At 35.0% G+C, this 18928-nt stretch overlaps 1 protein-coding gene and 1 pseudogene across 2 annotated transcripts; both read left to right on the top strand.

Annotated features, from left to right (window-relative positions):
- The first annotated feature begins 1884 nt into the window (after positions 1-1884).
- LOC147277671 (F-box protein At5g07610-like) lies at positions 1885-9506 on the top strand. Of its 2 annotated transcripts, XR_015123978.1 has the most exons (5): positions 1885-2009; positions 2171-3717; positions 4691-4776; positions 5989-6038; positions 9293-9506. XR_015123978.1 is itself a non-coding variant. In XM_086255119.1 (3 exons), the coding sequence occupies exon 2, from the start codon at positions 2365-2367 to the stop codon at positions 3715-3717; it is 1353 nt and encodes a 450-aa protein (XP_086111245.1). In that variant the 5' UTR covers positions 1885-2009; positions 2171-2364; the 3' UTR covers positions 4691-5343. The 2 variants fall into 2 exon arrangements, 1 of the variants encoding a protein (XP_086111245.1); XM_086255119.1 differs by lacking the exons at positions 5989-6038; positions 9293-9506 and having other exon boundaries at positions 4691-5343.
- Positions 9507-11984: 2478 nt separating this feature from the next.
- On the top strand, positions 11985-13872 carry LOC147277670 (uncharacterized; annotated as a pseudogene).
- The last annotated feature ends 5056 nt before the right edge of the window (positions 13873-18928 follow it).

Genomic DNA, 18928 nt, shown 5'->3' with positions numbered 1-18928 from the left:
TTATCGATATCGATATTGGTGTGGAAATTTTTTGTATTTTTGGAACCCCACTATTTCTGTTGATTCCAAAATTTAAGACTTTAGGGATAAGAGAGATTTTTTTTTTTTTTTTTGAAAAAAATAAAAAGATAAAATAGTAGAAAAATAATGTTTGGATATGTGGTTTGGTGTGTTTGGTTACTGAGTTTAAGAAATAAAAGATGAACACATGTAATTATTTGATTTGGCGACATGTGTTTTGAGGACAAAAGCAAGCATTGTCATTCAGCTTCCGAAGCCCGCCCGGCCCATTGGGCCCGAAGCCCGATTTGGCCCGAAATTTGGGCCGGCCTGGCCTGGCTCGAATAGTCATTGGGCTGGGCTTGGGCCATCTCCTTGAAGCCCACGTGCCGCCCGAAACCCATTTACACACAATATATCTTTAATAAAAAAAAATATAGGATTTGGCTATGTTATGAATCGAACAAGAGATCTCATGGAACAAACTTCAACTCTCAACTAATTAAGCTGACTAGTTTATTTGTCTAATTGGTGAATCATAACATATTTAATAAGTTTTTCGTTTGTATACTCTAATAAATTATTAATATGCTTATTAAATTATTATATAATACTATAATCATATAATGTTAGTAAATAGTAATAGTATAAACTGTGTAATACCATAAATAATAAACTTTTAAACTTATATACAACATTATAAATTTACAACTATAGTTATTAAAGTTATTATAATAAACTTTTATAATACAACTATAATTAAAGTTATTAAACCACGATCGTTCATTAATTCAACGATCTGAACAGTTCATTTTATATGTTGATAGTCAAAGATCATCCTTACAAAAAATCGGCCAAATAGGAATTCATCTACCCGTTCTAATGTTCGATTATCATTAGAAAAATCACGATCATTCATTAATTCGACCACCATTACGTCACTCTTACATCTCCGATTGAGCTAATTTTTTGCAAGTATTCTCTTTGAGTGAGGAACTAAAGTTTGAACTAAAGTTTGAACGGTTCGGATCGTTGAAACATGATTTATATGTGAGCTTCTACATATAAATACACTTGAAGAGTATAATTTTAATAACTTTCCCGTTGAAACTTTGTTGTTTCCATAATTATGAAGACCACAACGTGATTTCAACAATTTGACCCGTTCATTTTTTATGTTCATAGTCAAAGATTATTCTTACAAAAAATCGGCCAAATTGAAATTCATCTACCCATTCGATCATCATTAGAAAAACCACGATCGTTCATTAATTCGACCACCGTTATGTCATTTTAACATCTCCGATTGAGCTCATTTTTTACACGAATTATCTTTGAGTGAGGAACTAAAATTTGAACGGTTCAGATCGTTGAAAACACAATTGCATCGTTTGTTTATAAAAATATGTAATAAAATATATAATAAAACATATGTACATTTATGTTTTATTATGGTTGTAATGTTGTATATAATTTTAAAACTTTATTATTTATAGTAGTACACTATTACTAATATAATAATATTATATAATAACTTAATAAGCATATTAATAATTTATTGAAGTAAACAAACGAAAGACCTATTAAATATGTTATAATTCACAAACTTGACAAATAAATTAGTCAGCTTAATTGATTAAAAGTTGAAGCTTGTTATGTGAGGACTTATGTTCAAATCACAACATAGTCAAAATTCTTTATTTTTTTATTAAAGATATATATGTGTCTAAATAGACTTTGGGCCCATTCTGGGCCGCCCATTCGGGCCTAGTCCTGCCCGGCCCGGTCCGAAAATCCTATTGAGCTTCTATAATTCAAGTCCGAGTCTGGTCCGAACCGAAAAATTTGGGCAGGGAAAGCCCGGCCCATTGCTGACCCTTATGTGCACTTTTCAACGTTCAGCCTTGCTTGCATCCACTGTCTGCGGCGAGTTTTCCGACATACACGCCACCTTTGACTCTGCCTTCACCTGATCGCCGTCGGCGTCGCCCTATCTCCTTCTCCGCCAGGTTGGTCGCCTGGTTACCCTTTCGATACTTATGTTTCCTTGTAGTAATTGTGATTCCTATTTGTATTGGAACTCCTAGTTGTATTGAGAATTTTAGTTTCCTATTCTAATATATATATGTGTGTAATTAGACCTGGCTTACTCGCACATTCTCTCATTTAGATCTCTCAGCAATCGGCATCTATCGATCGGACACTAGTCCCAGTCAAGCTTCCGCTGCCTTCACCAGCCAATCAACCACGAGATCTGGTGATACTGATACTCCTAGCAAAGGAATTAGCCTTGTAGCACCGACCTCTGATCATGATTACTTACAAAGATGTTCAAAAAGATTAAAAAGATCATCAAAACTAGCCATGATTAATATTGATGATCTCCCTGAAAGTGTATTGGTTGAAATCCTCTGTCGACTTCCTTTCTATAAATTTGCTTTTCAATGCAAGTGTGTGTCGAAACGTTGGTGCACTCTCATCTCCAATCCGTATTTTGTTGGCCGCTTTCTATGTCTGAAAAGTGATAAGCAAAAGCCCATAATTCGTATTCCGGTGTTCTGGACGGCAATCAGACAGAAAACGGAGTATGTTGACATCACCTCGTTCAAGCTTTTGGAGTTCAAAACTGCAGGCAGCAGCAGCTGGTTATCTATGACTCTGGGTTCGCTCCCTCCTTTTCGAGATCAACATCAACTGCCAGTTGTGGTGGCGACCTACAATGACTTAGTTTTGTGCTGCCCAACCATAAATTATCAAACTGATTACTACATCTGCAATCCACACACAAGGCAATGGGTTGCTCTTCCTCCCACCCCTACTCCATGCCACCATATCGTACAAGTGGGTTTCATCTGCAACTCTAATGAGGATGAAATTAGAACTGGTACAATCATCCATGGCCTTAATGCTGAGTATAGGTTCAAGGTTGTGCGAATTATTAGATTTGCAGGTAATAATTCCTTCCAATTCAATGTGGAGATCTTCTCTTCTGAAACAGGTAACTGGAGAAAGTCAGTTGTATCGTGCCCACCAGAAAATATTAGTTTTGTTTTCTCTTTCAACCGGGCAGGCATTGCTTACAATGGAATGTTGTATTGGCCTGGTTATGGTGGCATTATCGGGTTGGATCCAGATGCGTTGGCGGTGCTCGATGACAATATTATTATTAACCCTAATGATCATGATCATGATGATATAATGGGTCGTAAATGTCACCGGTTCATTGAATTTGATGAGCCTATAGACTATAGGACAACAGTTGAGTGCCTAGGTGTTTGCGCGCGGGGTTGTCTGCAGATGTGCCAATTGTATCCCATGCCTGCCACTCTAAGTGGACCTCCAGTCAGTCTATGTGTTTGGCAGTTGAAAGAAGATCATCAGGTCGATGGAGATGGAAGCAAGTGGAAATGGTGTTTGATGCACAAGGTTTGCTTAGAACACATGGTTTCGGAAGATGGTTTGATCACCAGATGGGTAAATAGGCGCCACAAGACTTGGGTGCTGGCTTTGGACCCAAATGATGACAATATCTGGTATCTAGATATGGGTGGACAGATTGTCATCTGCAACATTCGAACAAGAACCTTAAAGATAGCTAGAGAGATGAGTCCATATATGAATGGCTTTTGGCCTTGGATGAGAGTCTTCTCAATTTCGATACCATGGTGGCCGACACCAGTTCCTACACTACTACCAGAACATGTCCATTACCCATAGGTAGGTTATTTTCGGAGCAACTGATTAAGTGTTTTGATTTGTTCTGTCAATTTTTGGATCATATGGGTGGAGGAAGTAGTATACTAGAATTAAACTAAATTTTATGTGGATTATATTTGATGTTCAGCAGTTCATCCATTAGTATTTTCTGGTTATATATTGATTTGTTTTCTTTTATTACTCAGCATTCCATGTGAATTTAATCATTCTATGCATGCAGTGTGTACATAACATAAAGATGTTGTATCTTATACATCTTTCCAACTGCTAAATTGCTAATAGCATATATATAGGTTAAACTTTACAACACCCCAAAACAACCCCCACTTAGAAAATAAACATACTGATAACATTATGTATTAACTAAGGGCGAAAAGGAAAAAAGATTTATGAGATTAAAGTTTGAAAGAAAAAAAGAAACAAGAAGATCATGCTTATGAGAGAAATCTGCTAATCAATCAAAACAAGTGGGAAAAAAACAGAGAGAAATGGGCGGGCGACGTGCGGAGGAGCTGGGGAAAGAAGGCACAATTCACCTCTCAACTGCTCTTCAATTCCTTTCACTTTCCGAACACTGGCAACATTCAGTTCAGACCAGCGTCGTTCACAGAGACCTGAAGCCACGGGAAGGTTCTCTCCATTCTGTCAAATTGTTGAATTCTTTTTAAAGCCCCTCCTTTTCTTTTTCTCCGTTTTCATTCACCTCAGGGAGTGGAAGTCTTGGAAAGTTGGAAACTTAGTTTGTTAGAAAGAGATACACATAGAGGAGATTGAAATTTTTTCTGGGTATGCGGTTTGTTTTTTCCCCCCAATTGGGGGAGTTCAATATGTTAGATTGGGTAGTGATTTCTCTGTTAAATTCGTTAAATTTGAGGTCTACAATTGGGTTGCTTGACATTTTGATAATTTCTCCATTTAAGAAGTGGGTTTTTGGAGTTGAATTTTTTTTTTGCTTTTTTATTTTGGTTTCTAGAGATATCAAGTTGAATTAGGTAGTGTGTGATTTGAAGTGGCTAAGAACCAATTCCCCTGTTGGGCAGAGGCTACATATCACAAAAGGTATGCTCCATTCTTTCTCTTATTTGGCTACTTTTTTTTATTTTTTTCCCATAGTTGTGTTTTTTGTGATTTTCTTTTCCAACACAAACTACTGTTTCTATAATTATAGTCTGATGCATTTACTAATTCTATAGATACTCGAACCAGCAGCTTTTTTTGTTTTTCTGTTTATTTTTTAAGCTTCTCTTTTTCTTTTTTGTCAATTTTATTTGTTTAAAAGGCTTCACTGGTCACTGGGCATGTGAGTGTTCCTCATATTTGTTATATTCTATGTTCTCTGAAAGTAGCTGGTTGTTGTATGGATGGAGGAATGTGAAACAAAGCAAAGGAAACAAATTAAAATTGAAATGTTAGACTAACCTCATGCAGGACATAATAACATTTTTGAGTTTTGACACATTATCGTTGTCAGGAATTTGTAAAGCACTTTAATTCTTATGCAGATCACATCTAACATTGGTGTTAGATTGGTTCCTAATTTCATATGTTCATTTTGCTGAAATTAATCTGTTAATGCTGTCAATTGCCAGGTCTGTAATGACAACCCCATGACCAAAATGGATTATAAATTTCAGCACCTTCTTTTGGTTGTTTTCTTGCAAACAAAATTTACTGTTGTGTGTTCAATTCATTTAACGGCCTGATTAACATAAACACGTAGTTATCCGGCCTCTCTTTCTTTTCTCTGTGTTCCTTTTCTTTTTATTTGTTTCTTCTCCCATATGTTGCTACAATTTTTAGATTGTTAGAGAAGCTCCAGAAGCCAAGCAAGCAAGGATATACGAAGATTTGGAATTAAAAAAAAAAAAAAAATGCTTATGTTGGTGAAGTATTTAAATGGGTATTTCTTTCTTTTCTGTTTGCGTTTTTTTCCGTAACTTCTGTTATTTGCTTACTCTTTGTGAGCACAAACAATTCCTTAGTAATTTTCTCATTCCTCTATTTGGTTGTTGAGATACACAGACAACTAGAGGAACATCAAAATTCTGAACTAAATTTTTATGATTTTAATCAAAAACACTACTGATATGGTTTTTTTCTGATATAAATACCAAAAGTACAAGGAAAAAGCTAAGGTCAGTGAGCCTTTCGCAGTTCCAGCCTAATGAATTAGAGTTATCTCCCTCTCCCTCTTTCTGTCATTCATTTTGTGTTGGTGTTTGCTATGTCTCATACCCACACTGATTATATATTATGTATGTTCTCTTTTAGGAATATGTATGAGTAACAATAGCTGATGAGCCACTAAAGGCAGCTTTCAGGTTTGCATTTTCTCTTATGCTCCTCACTCCAGACGGTTATTTTTATTTGGCATTAAAATTGGATGTTTTGGAAGTTGAACTTTGATGATTTTGACTGATTCTTTGTGGAGTACTTGATTTGAATATTTTGTATGTTTTGTTCACGTTCTTTCTGTTTTTCAATTTTCACTCTCACGCTCTTTGCTGGGTGTTTCTTTTTTCTTTTTTTTTTCTCTCTCTCTCTCTCTCCCCTCCCCCCTTTCTCTCTCTCTTTTCTTATTTGATTTTCCTTTGCTAATTTGGGGAGCGAGGTGGAAGAAATGGGACGGTTGTCTCGATCTCAGATATTTATGTGGAAAGTGAGATAAAGAAGAAGCAATGTCTACAACCACCATCTATTAGGTTAATTGATTATTAGCTTCAACCCGTTTAAATGAACCATGACAATGAGTCTTCCTATATGGTGGTATATGTTACCATCGCTTAATAAAGGAGGTGTTGGATTTAACTCTTAATGGTAATATTCATTTTAGACTTTCTTTGAATGAGGAGGTATTGGATTTAACTGGGATAAATAATTTGAACTCCAGAGTGTAAATATGTTGTTAGTCCTATTGTGTATGATTTTTTTATATCTACAAGAATGCCCACAAAACTGATACCAATAAACACCAAATATACTAAACAATTTTGCAACCAATAGTGGAGAATGAATATATTAGAGATAGAGCCTAAAGGTGCACAGATGATAAGTGATAACTCAGTGAGGTGTGGAGTGTGGAGTGTGGATCCCTGCTTCCATGATTGATTAGATTCATGTGATTTAGATGGGTAACATATTGAGCTGCTTGATGGACTTCCATGAATCTCCTTTTTAAGGGAAGGATATCACAGAAAAAGTAAATTTTCTGAAACTACTTCAGGTATTTAAAAATTTAGGAGGGTTGTAGAGAATGTGTGTGCGCAAACATAGAGGAAGTTAAGGGTGAGAATAGAAAGCATTGGGAATAAGAAGAATAGTGATAGGTCCAACTAGGAGATGAATAAAGGTTATGAAGTCTGCTGTGTACTGAATTTGCTAGATCTTCCTTACAAATAGGTCCCTTTATTTGAATAAAAAAGGGCTCGATCAAAATGTATTTTTTTTATTCCTTGATTACAAGGAAACACATACTAGAAACAATAATTAGTTAATAAAGGTTTTGAAGTCTTCCCCATGTACGTGTTTCTATTATTATTTTTATATAAGTTGGAAAATTCACTACAAGAAAAACAAGATATGACAACATCAAGAAGACAATGCGCGAAATGCATGTTGTTGAAAGCAGTCATTAACAACGTGCAACAAAGTGTCTATTGTTGTACACTATTATTAATCTTAATCTCACAATGTGCACACAATACGTTATTAAAAGCATATATGGCAACATGGAGTGCGTGTTGCAAATTTTTTTCGCATATGACCACTTGAAACTGCTCGTTGTCATTTATTCAGGAAAAAACGTTTGTTTATTATTGTGGATTCTCTAATAATGACAACATGCATAAATTGCTGTTATATCTTAAAATTATTGGCTCCGAAAAGAAATATCTGGAATTGGCGCCTACATTTCAGCTCCAAACCCAATAAACTAAACTTTAGGATTTTTTTTTTTAAATAATTAAATTAAGGTTGAGTTTATTTTTGGGGGAAAAAAGAAATCAAACGTCTCATTCTCCTTCTTCCACCGTTTTCTTCTGTCGACCTAATCCCACCTCCCTCACTCTTCAGACCATCTCCCTTGCTTTCTATTTCTCTGCTGACCCTATTATCGGCGCGTCTACTCCGGCAAGGTGAGTGTCTTCTTTTTTACTTCCTTTTCTCCAGAGTTTTAGTTTCTGGGTTTTAGTTTCCGACTTTGATTGAGAAAAAGAGATTGGGTCAATTCTTAGGATCTTTCTTTATACTTTAGTTTATCTGGAGTTTTAGTTTATGAGTTTAATTTTTGGGTTTTAGTTTCTGGTTTTGATTGAGAAAAAAAAAATGGGTCAATTTTTAGGATATCTAGGTTTTAGTTTCTGTCTTTCATTGAGATAAAAAAAATGGGTCAATTGTTTTTCTTTTTTAATTGGTTAAATGATGGATTTGGATTGAAGTTTACGGTCTGGAATTTGGAATCAATTTGTGGGATTTTAACAGAAACCCATGTCAATGATATTGGATTTTTCTATCTTTCTCTATGATTATTGGGCTCTATAGTAGTGTTCTTTCTTATATTGATGACCTTTTAAGTGCAGATTGCTTCTTATTCTCCCCTCTTTCTTTTTTTGCTTCTTGTACTATTGCTTTTTTCTTTTCTTTTCTTTTTTATGAAAAAAGGCCCAAATTTTTTCCATAATGATCAAAACAAAAATGTAAACTCAAGTCACTGACCTGTCGTAGAATAAAGTATTAGGATCTTCTAGGCCAAAATTATGTTTTGAAAATTAGAAACATGGTTTTGCTTTATTTATGTTTGTCTATATAGAAACATGGTGTGCTCTTCTTGTCTTTAAATACTCTAGGTTTTAGTTTCTGTGTTTGATTGAGATGAAAAGAATGAGTCAATTGTTTTTCCTTTTTAATTTGTTAAATGATAAATTTGGATTAAAGTTTAGGGTCTGGATTCAATTTGTGGGAATTTTAAGAGAAACTCATGTCAATGATAGTGGATGCAATATTCTTGTACTGTTGCTTTTTTCTTTCTCTATTTTTTGAAAAAGTAAAAACCCAGGGAAGTCACATTTTCTATCCACAACAGGGAAGTCAATTTTTATGACCAAATGATTTAATATTCAAAGCACATTGTAAGAATGTGAATGCACCATCGTGTAGCTACTTACTACACATATCTCTAATTACCATCTTAATGAATATTTGTGCTTTACATTTTTTGAGTGATATATACTCAATTCCAATTAAATTAAGTTCTACTTGATAATTAGTTGATAGGTATGACTTATGAATGTTAGGCTATAAGCCTACTCAGCAGTCCTAGTATTAAGCTTATTTCAGCATAGTTGTTGTTTTGCTTAGTTAATGGAAGTGGCTAGTACTGTTATATTTTCAGTTAGTTTTTTAAGTTTATTACGTAAAGAGCTAATTGTACCTTCTTTTATCTTCTAGTAATATATGTGTTTTGCTTTATTTATGTTTGTTTGTATAGCATCATAGTGGATTCTTGTTTGTGTATGCTTTTAAAGCAAATACGTCTACTATTATAAGATTCTCATTGTTGATCTCTCAATTTTTTCAGGGCACAATCAACTTGGTTTTGGCTGCAGAGAAGGAATTCGGGGCACTGGATGGATCTTTGAGTGATAAAAAAAGTCAAATGGTATTTAACTTACCGTAAATGTAGTTTGGTAATGAAGTTACCTTATCTTTTGTTTGAGTTTCTTGGGATTGGTTGTATTTGTGCTATTTGATTATAACTTTTCCATGATAATAATCATCTTCTTCTAATAACAAAAATTACTATATGTATTCTTGGGCTATAGTTTGTTTATTTAGCCTTGATGTCTTGCATAGTCTTAGTTTTCTTATGCTCTGTTTAGCTTTCCTTTTAGTGTTCTATTGTTACAATGATAGTTAAATTTTGAAATTGCTATATTCTAAGATATGTATAATGTGTAAAAATTCTTGGTGTTACTGATATATTTAGTCATTTGAATTATGAACAACTTTTACCTATTGGAACAATTTAACAAGTGAAGATGAGCTCTGTAAGTTATTTTACTCCTTTAGTTTTGATTAACAAACTCATTTGCTCATTTGTCTTATTATAGAAACATTACCTCTCTATCAAAATTCTATAGAGGTAATGTTTCTATAATTGACCATGCATTTCATAAGTAGTAACTAATAGATAAACAAAGAGGCATGTTTAGACAGAATGATACTTTTGGATCATGAAGCAGAAAAAAATAAATGCACAAAGACAATATAAACATAACCTTTACCTCTGCTATTACATCATTGCGTATTTTTCTCCACTAATGTAAGCTTATGTATTTCTATTTTGGACTTTGCTAATTTTTGAATTAAATTAAAATTGGACTTTGCCAATTTGCTTCATCATCACAAGAGATATAAGAGATCCAGATACCAAAATTAAGATTGATCTTAATTGTTGACACTTACAAAAACAATGAAGGGGCAAATACATGTATCATATATATATATATAGTTCCTGGAAGATGATTTGTCCAATGAAGTCCCAAGCTATTTTTAGATTGCTTTTGTAGTGTGAGAGCCCTTCTCCTATTGAAATGTCAATGACTTTTGAATTAAAGGGAGAGCTTGGGGATTACTTGCAAGGCCTTCAACAATTAAAAGGTTGATTTTACTTGTTTAAACAAAAAAATGAGCATCCTTAAAAATTTGTTGATCTTCCACCAAGGCTAACTGGTTGTGCATTTTTTTATTTTAATTGAAATGGCAGGTTCATGAAAAGGAATTGCTCTAGAACTTGTGTATAGAAGCCTTATTTGGTGATGACAAAGAGTAGCTAAGCTTTATTGGAAGAGAAGTATCTTTTTCTAAGTGGACTTTTGCTGTTTTGAGGAAGAAACTTTGACTCTAGGGTGGACATTTGATCTTTTGGATAAAGAAACTTTAGCTATTTTGAGAAAGAAATTTTTGTTGTAGGATGAAATTTTGCTCTTTTGGAGAAGGAAAAAAAATACTGTCAAAGAGTTTGGCACAGTAGGAGCTTGTGTTGGATTTTAGGTGTTAGATTTTGTGCTAGTATGTTTGTTAACATGGTTGACTTGTGCTAAATAGTTGGTTTTTGTATTTTGACAGGTACTTAGGGTGCGTTTGGTAAACATGGAAAAACAGCTTTTTATCACAATTGTGAGGTGACACACAATTAAAGTAGCTAATTAGTGTTTGGTAAATGTTAATCAAGTTGCTTTTTATGACAATTGGAGGTGAGTGATCGTAACTATGCAAAGCAGGGTCTCCCCTGCTTTTAAAAGCAACTATGAGTTACAAAAAACCGGTCCTTTTAATGAAATATTTACATTTCCAATTTTACCCTTGATCATTTTAGAAAAATTACATGTTCTATCCCTCACATTTTCACGATGTTGTCTTCTCCTCCATTCGCTCTCACAGTCTCTGCAACTTGAAAGCCTTCAATCGCCATTTTCTTCTCGTCGTCTCCATTTGTCTGTTGTCGTCTCCATTTGTATGTTGTCGTCGTCTTCAATAGCTAGGTTAGTGCTCTATGTTTCTCTCTCTCTGTCAAAATTTCCTAAATTTTTGATTTAGGGTTCCTAAATTTTTTATATCTGTAAGTGAGGCCGGGCTTGCTGTTTGAATTTTGATTTATGTTTGGGAATTTCATCTTAGTTAATTAGTGCTTGCTGATATCAATTGGGTTTCTATTCAATTTTTGGGTTAGTTATTATTAATGTGAAAGAACCAAATATCATGTTGTTTTGACTCAGGTCTTCTTGATTCAGCTTTGTTGTTGTACAAAAAGATGCGTGAATTGAGTGTTTCCCATGATTGCTTTACGTTTCTGATTATAAACATGGTGGGTTGTTGCTATGGAGTGATGTTAGATATGCAGGACTGATTCATTGTGTTGCAATTCATATGGGTTTTGGATAATTGGATTGAATGTTTATCTTGACAATACATGATTGATGAATAAAATTATCTGTTATGTCATCTATTTGCTATTGTTGGTATTTTTTAGTGATTCAAAGCTGCAGTTTAGTTTATTTTTAGCTATCTTTTGGTTATGGAAAAATGGAAACTGAGTCATCTCAAAGGCAATGCAATCTTCTGCTTGGTCTAAAGAGACAAGTTTGGTCATCAGAGGAGAATGTTAATTCGGTCATCACTTGGAACACTAGTTTGTGTTTGTTGTCTGATCTGTGACCTTTCCTACATAGAATTTGAGTCTATTATTCAAACCAAGTACTTATATACAGATGGGAAAGAAGAATGACTTAGGAGTTAAGGCTGTATGGAATGAGCATAATATACCTATATTTTGTGACCTTTGTATCAAGGAGGTAGAGGCAGGACGCTGTCCTACTACTCACTTGGAGACAGGACAAGAATTATCTAAATCGCAATTGAAAAATAAGTGGGATGTACTTAAAGAACAATGGAAATATTGGAAAGAATTAAAAGGGAAGGAAACTGGTTTGGGGTGGAATCCCAAACTTGGTACTGTTGATGCTTCTAACGATTGGTGGCAGAGTAAAATTCAGGTGTAAATTTTTCATTTATTATCTTTTTGCTATATAATCATGAATTTGTCTTAAACTGACTTCAGTACATATCACTGCTTTCTTTGATTTGGGATTGATTGCTATTACTTATAATGATGCATTTAGACTCAATAAAATGATTAATATATCATATATAATTATATGTTTATTGGACATAGTAAAGGTCTGAGCCACCTTTCATGACCCTCTTGCTTTTCCATCATGTAGTGTCTTTGATCCTTGGTTTTATGTTTAGTTGAAAAAAATACTGAGCATTTGTAGACAGATAAAAAATATGGATTGTTTTCATTGCATTATATGCTGAACTCGAATGATCATCATGCCTTTAGTGCCCTCTCTTATTTTTGTTGCAACTTTTTGTATGGGAAATGGGTAACATTGGTATTTTAAGATTCTGTTTGCATTTTGGGTTTGTAAAGTTCAGACCATTATCTTTTCTGCTTTAAAACAGAAGTTATTTGCCTGACATATCGCTGCCCTACAATCCACATCTTCAAAGGGAAAAAATCTTGGATAACCCTTCATTCACATTCAACCCTTTTGCTAGTTGTATACAGTGGTTGTGTCAAGAAAAATACACTGTCTGGGATATTAAACCCATCAACCTGACACTTCCCCTACCATACACCAAATCTATCTTTCTTTTCACCCGCAACATACACCAATAAAGAAGTCAATGTTACTGACCAGAATGCCCATTAACAAAGAGAACAAACCCGGTTCAAGACATTGCATAACCATTTCACAACATAAACATAAACATGATAGTGCAGATTGATCAATCTAATTAGAATTTCCAATTTCCAATTAGATTTTTTTTCTCATGTAGTACTAATTGATGATAGTGCAGATTGATCAATCTCAATCATGAATTCATTTATTGTCTTTTTCTATATAATCATGAATTCATTGTCTTTTTGCTATACAATCATGACTTTATTGTCTTTTTGCTATATAATCATGACTTTATCTCTTTGATATGCAGAAAAACAAGAAGTATGCACACTTTTGTAAAAATGGCATTAGTCCTGATATGGTGCAGAAGCTTGATAGGATGTTTATGAACACTGTGGCCACTGGCCAACATGCTTGGGCACCCTCATCTGGTGTACTTCCGTCCGAAAATCAAGAAGCATCGAATGGTGATGATATTGCACTCGAAGGTAGTGGTGACTCCGATGATACAACTCACACAATGGAAACCACACAAGTTACTGAAAGTTCTTCAGGGAAGGGAAAAAAAAAAAGCAACAGAAGAGAAGAAAGGCAAATGAACTTTTACAAGAGGGGGAAAAGTAGGAGGTGCTGCGAAATTGTCACAACAAATTGATCGAATGGTTGATGCAATTGAAACTAGGAGTACTGCTACTTCAGTAATGCATGCAACCTCACAAGCTAGTAGTATTCCTGAAGTGATGAAGGTAGTCTCATCTTACCTGGGGCAGAGGCCGGGAGCAGTTTGTGGCTCTATGCGACTGGGTTATTTATGAGTCAAGAGAGGAGAGAGATGTTCACTACTATTGAAGATCCAGACATCAAGCTTCAGTGGCTTAATTATATGATGAAAAAATATGCTAATTAGTTGCATGTGTATTATGAAACTTATTTGTATTATGTTGTTTGAAACTTGGTTGATTGCAGTTTGTTTGATTTTTATTTGGATATTAGTATATGTTTGGAACTTGGATTATTACAATTTGTTTGACTATTATTTGGATATTAGTATATGGTTGGAACTTGATTAGTACTATATATTTAGTTGGCTTTTTTTTTTTGGTTCCTATTGTTCATGATGGAAATATGGATTGATGATAAATAAATCTTAAATTTGCAGGTTATTTTATTAGAATATGGACACTTTGGAAGATGAGGAGGAGTTTAACCAAGCTATATGTCTTTGTAACAACCCGACCCAAATTTTCACTAGGAATTTAAATTTTTATTTAACTATGTTTTTTTTAAGAGGTTTATAAAAGATGTTGGATTGTAATTTAAAGATTTTGAAATTTATTTGGAAAATAAAAAGGGTTTTGATTTAAATATTTATTTTTGTTTTAATTTAAGCTTGACCAAACGTTGACTTTTAAAATAAATGGGTTTTCGACTTTGACTTTGGGTCCGTTAGATAGGTTTCGATCCCCGAGAGTTCATAGACACGTAGCACGCTTCGATCCGAGTTACAGTTTGAAAGATATGGGCGTTTGAAGCGAGGGGCAATTTCGTAAAATGATAATTGGGGTTTAAAAATCAGATTTTCTAGACATTTCTCTCTCTCTCTAGAACTTTCTCTCTCTCCTTTATATATATCTATCTCTCTCCTGTCTTCACTCCACCCCCGCACCCTCTCCCCTGCGCGCACCAGCCCCAGCCACCCCCACTCACCTCGCCGTCGACCACCACTCGCCGACCTGGCCTCTGGCTCCGGCGAGCTCCCCCCCAGACGCCAAACACCCCCGGCCTCCTCTCTCCCCGAGTTCTCTCTCCCTTCTCTCTCCTCTGCGCGCGGCCAACCCAGCCAACCCAGCCACTTTCGACGACTGTTCCATCGACCCCGACCACCGGAGACCTCCCCCGTCGGCCGATCAGCTCGGCCCGACCCTCCTCCAGTCAGCCCAGCTCCCACACGCGCAAGAACGAGGCCAGAGGAAGCAGAGCCCGCCGCCACTGCTCGCTGGATTCCGGCCAAATCTCAGCCCATTTCATCCCTATTTTTGGCTGAGCCGGAGAGCTTCTGGAGTGTTTATGTAGGAGTTTTGGGTCTACGAGTGGAGGTTGGGAATCGTCGAGCTAGAATGGGAGTCGGGTGGGACGCTTAGGTTTTATACACACATCTACGTTTAAGTGTCTTGAGGCGGAACTAATTGTATTTCGGTGATTGTCTATTTTATAGGCGAGACCACCGCAGCCCGAAACGATTCGGCGGAGGAACGGAGCTAGGATTCTCACTGTGAGTGGACTTTTTATTTTTGAAAATGTTTATTGGAAGTTTATAATTTAATTTATACTGGTTTTCTAGTTATTGTTTGAGAAATAAAAATCTTTGAGTTGGTTGTTTAATCCTTAATAAGTTATAAAAAAATCGTATCATTTTAGTTATTCCGTGATGTTGATTTTAATTTGGGATTTGACCAATGGCAATGGATTTCGGATTTCAAAATGTGTTCATAAATAAGTTTTAAAATCTAGATTTACATGTTGATTTTTCTGAGTTGTTGGACTTTGGAAAAGAATCTAGTCTCTTGTTTTATTCACGTGGTTTATTTAATAATTTGGGTATTGTCGAAAGTTTGGATTTGTTTCATGTTTATTTGAAATAATACACCTTGGCATTTTGATTTAAGTTTTGTTGGAAGGTTTCGAAAATATTTGCTTTCGATGAGAAAAGGATCTATTATTTGGTTTATGGAGAAAAATGGTTTTCAAACCACCCTTTGCAGTACCCTCCAGATTTTCAGATACATAGGTCTTTGGGACCCATCACGGCACACATATAGGCTTTGGGCCGTGTGTCGGGATGCTTCGCCCTTTGGGGGCTGCTCTGCGTGCACGTACGACCAGGTTTGCCTGCACGTGCCGATTTTATTCGCACGTGTGTATGGTCAGGATATCGCCTGCACGTGTTGGATTCACTCCACGCGTGTGTATGGCCAGGATACTGCCTGCACGTGTTGGATTTCACTCCACGCGTGTGTATGGCCAGGATATTGCCTGCCTGTGCGATGCAGGAATTCCGCGCAGGTGTATGGCCAGGATTATTCAGGGTATATAGCATGGTGGAAAATGAATTTGGCTATTTTCAGAAATTATTAAATATGTTTTTAAGTGAGGGATTTCTTTTGAATTCTATCAAGGTTGTTGTTACGATGTTTTACGGTTCGTTTGTTTTTAAGAAATTGTTATCTTGAGAAAATATATATTGTTTTATGGGATTCTTTTAAGTTTAAATAAACTTTATGGTTTTAAACTGGGGGATTTCAAAGAGTGACGCGAGGTCTTAGAGCTAAACGTGTTTTTGAAGGATTTTCTGAAACGGAAAGTTTATTTTTATTTTCGTTGCTATTAAACTGTCCACTCACTGAGTTTGTCTCACCGTTTTCTTGTTTTGTTTTAAATTGTCCCCCCAGGTAGTAGCTTTGGTGGAGGTCGAGCCAAACACGTCGAGGCAGTTACATCCATCTCTCAAGTTGGACCATGTAGGCGCCAGTTAATATTCTTCTAAAAATTCCTTGTATTAGGATAGTAGCTCTGATAATCATCTACAATTTTAAGTTGGATTCTCTATGAAATTTGTTGGGTCTGAGACCCTTTTTGGTTGTGGTAGAGGTGGTTGCAGTTTAGAAGTGCTTTTAACAGGTATTGAAATTTCTGGGTTAGTCCATTTTCAGGGGAGGTTCTGCCGAATTTTCGGTAGGATTTTCCTTGAATTTGGATTCCCGCAGGACCTCTCCGGGTTTCAGGGTGGAATCCGGGGGCGGTCCTGTCATCTTTGTGTTCGCACTATTGAATATTATTATGAAAAATATATTCATAAAGTTCCTTGTATGGTTTCTTCCCAAACATGAAATATTTGGTTGAGAGAGCTTTTAGATGGGAATGAATGTCGGTGTCATGAAATGTTTAGAATGGATAAATATGTGTTTTCTAAATTGTGTACTGATTTGGAAACTCATTATGGGTTGAAAGGTTCAAGGAGAATGAGTGTTGTTGAGATGTTGGGAATGTTTTTGCACACTCTAGGACATGAGGTAGGAAATAGGTTAATTCAAGAACGCTTTCAACATTCCGGTGAGACCGTAAGTAGATATGTTAGTGTCTTACTTGATTGTGTATGTCTTATGGCAATAGATATCATCAAACCTTCGGAAGATGAGTTTAACGGTACCCCAAAAGAAATATTGAGAGATCCTAGATATATGCCTCATTTTAAGGTAATAATTTGATCTAGTAATTTATGATTTTTCTTGTTAATTAATTATTGTTAATTAAGTTACATGTATTGAGAAGTTTATCTTTGCATCATTTGTAGGATTGTATTGGTGCTATTGATGGTGTACATGTACATGCCTCGATACCTCCTCAAGATCAAGTACCATACATTGGCAGGAAAGGGATACCGACTCAAAACATAATGGCTGCATGTAATTTTGACATGCAATTCATATTTGCATGTGCAGGTTGGGAAGGCACTGCCCATGATACAAGAGTATTCATGTCGGTTTTACAAAATGATGCTTTAAACTTTCCTAAACCTCCAAATGGTAATATTATACTTTCAATATTATAATGTTGAACTTTCAATTTTATAGTTTAAAATATAGTATAATTAAACATATAATGATTTGACAGGTAAATATTATCTTGTGGATGCTGGGTATCCACAAATGATTGGTTATTTGGGACCATATAAGGGTGAACGATATCATTTTCCAGATTTCCGTAGGGGTAGCCAACCAAGAGGTTCTAGAGAGATATTTAACCACGCGCATTCTTCCCTTAGGAGTGTCATTGAGCGTACTTTTGGAGTATGGAAAAGAAGGTGGAAGATTTTAAGGGACATGCCCAATTACTCGTTCACGAAGCAAGTTAAAATTGTCATTGCAACTATGGCACTTCATAACTACATACAAAGGCATGCCAACCGTGATATACATTTTAATGAAAGTGAGGATGACCCAAATGACATCGTAAGTGAAGAGGCAGATCAGATTGAGGATTATCATATTACCCAGGGTTTGGGAGCACAAGAGATGGAGCAACTGAGAAATAACATTGCTACAAGTTTAATTCGTGCATCCATTTAGACGTTTTAATATGTATTTGTTATTATTTCCAATATTTTTAATTCTTATTTTAAATTGAAAAAGATGTCGAATGTTAGTTATAGTTTTTTGTTAGATAATATTATATAGTTATGTTTTCAAATATACATGGTGCATATGAAAGGGTTTGACCTTGAGATGGAATCAATTAATATTGAAATAGACCTTCCAATTAATAAAGCAAAATGAACCTTTGTGATATTTAAAAAAAATAATAGGAATACATCTTTATTGACTTGTTTTTTTGGGCAAAATGAAAGTTAATATTAATTTGTAAAAAAAAATTGAAAAACAAGCGAAAAACACTTTTTTTTTGCCAAACAAATGAGTAAAAAACATTTTCAACTATAACATGTCAATTTTAGTCATTATAAACATCCACATCACTTTTACATGAAAATTTACCAAACACTATAGCTTTGCTTCACAACACTTTTGAAAACACAATTTACCAAATACTAAACTGCTTTGTTTCACAGCTAGTTATACTTCACAGTAGCTTTAATTCTCAGCTAATTATTTTCACAGCATTACCAAACACACCCTTAGTTGGTTGTACAAATGCTATTAGTCATATTGGTTCTATTATTTTGTTTGTTAATGATATTTAGGAAATATTGCATCTTTAATTTGTTTATGAACCAGGTTTAAGAATTTATTTATTTTTAAATGTAAATTTTTATTTAACAACGTTCATATTTATGTTGGAAAGAATAATGACAACAATAAAAGCATGTAGTCAAAGGCAATAATAATAAAAACATGCACAAGATGTTCTGGAAAATAAAAGAACAACGTTTTAAAAACGTAGTTATAAGA

Source organism: Dryas octopetala, chromosome 8 (assembly GCF_963921425.1).
Source record: "Dryas octopetala chromosome 8, drDryOcto1.1, whole genome shotgun sequence".
NCBI classification, from domain to species: Eukaryota; Viridiplantae; Streptophyta; class Magnoliopsida; order Rosales; family Rosaceae; genus Dryas; species Dryas octopetala.
This window is presented reverse-complemented; position numbering and strand designations above follow the sequence as displayed.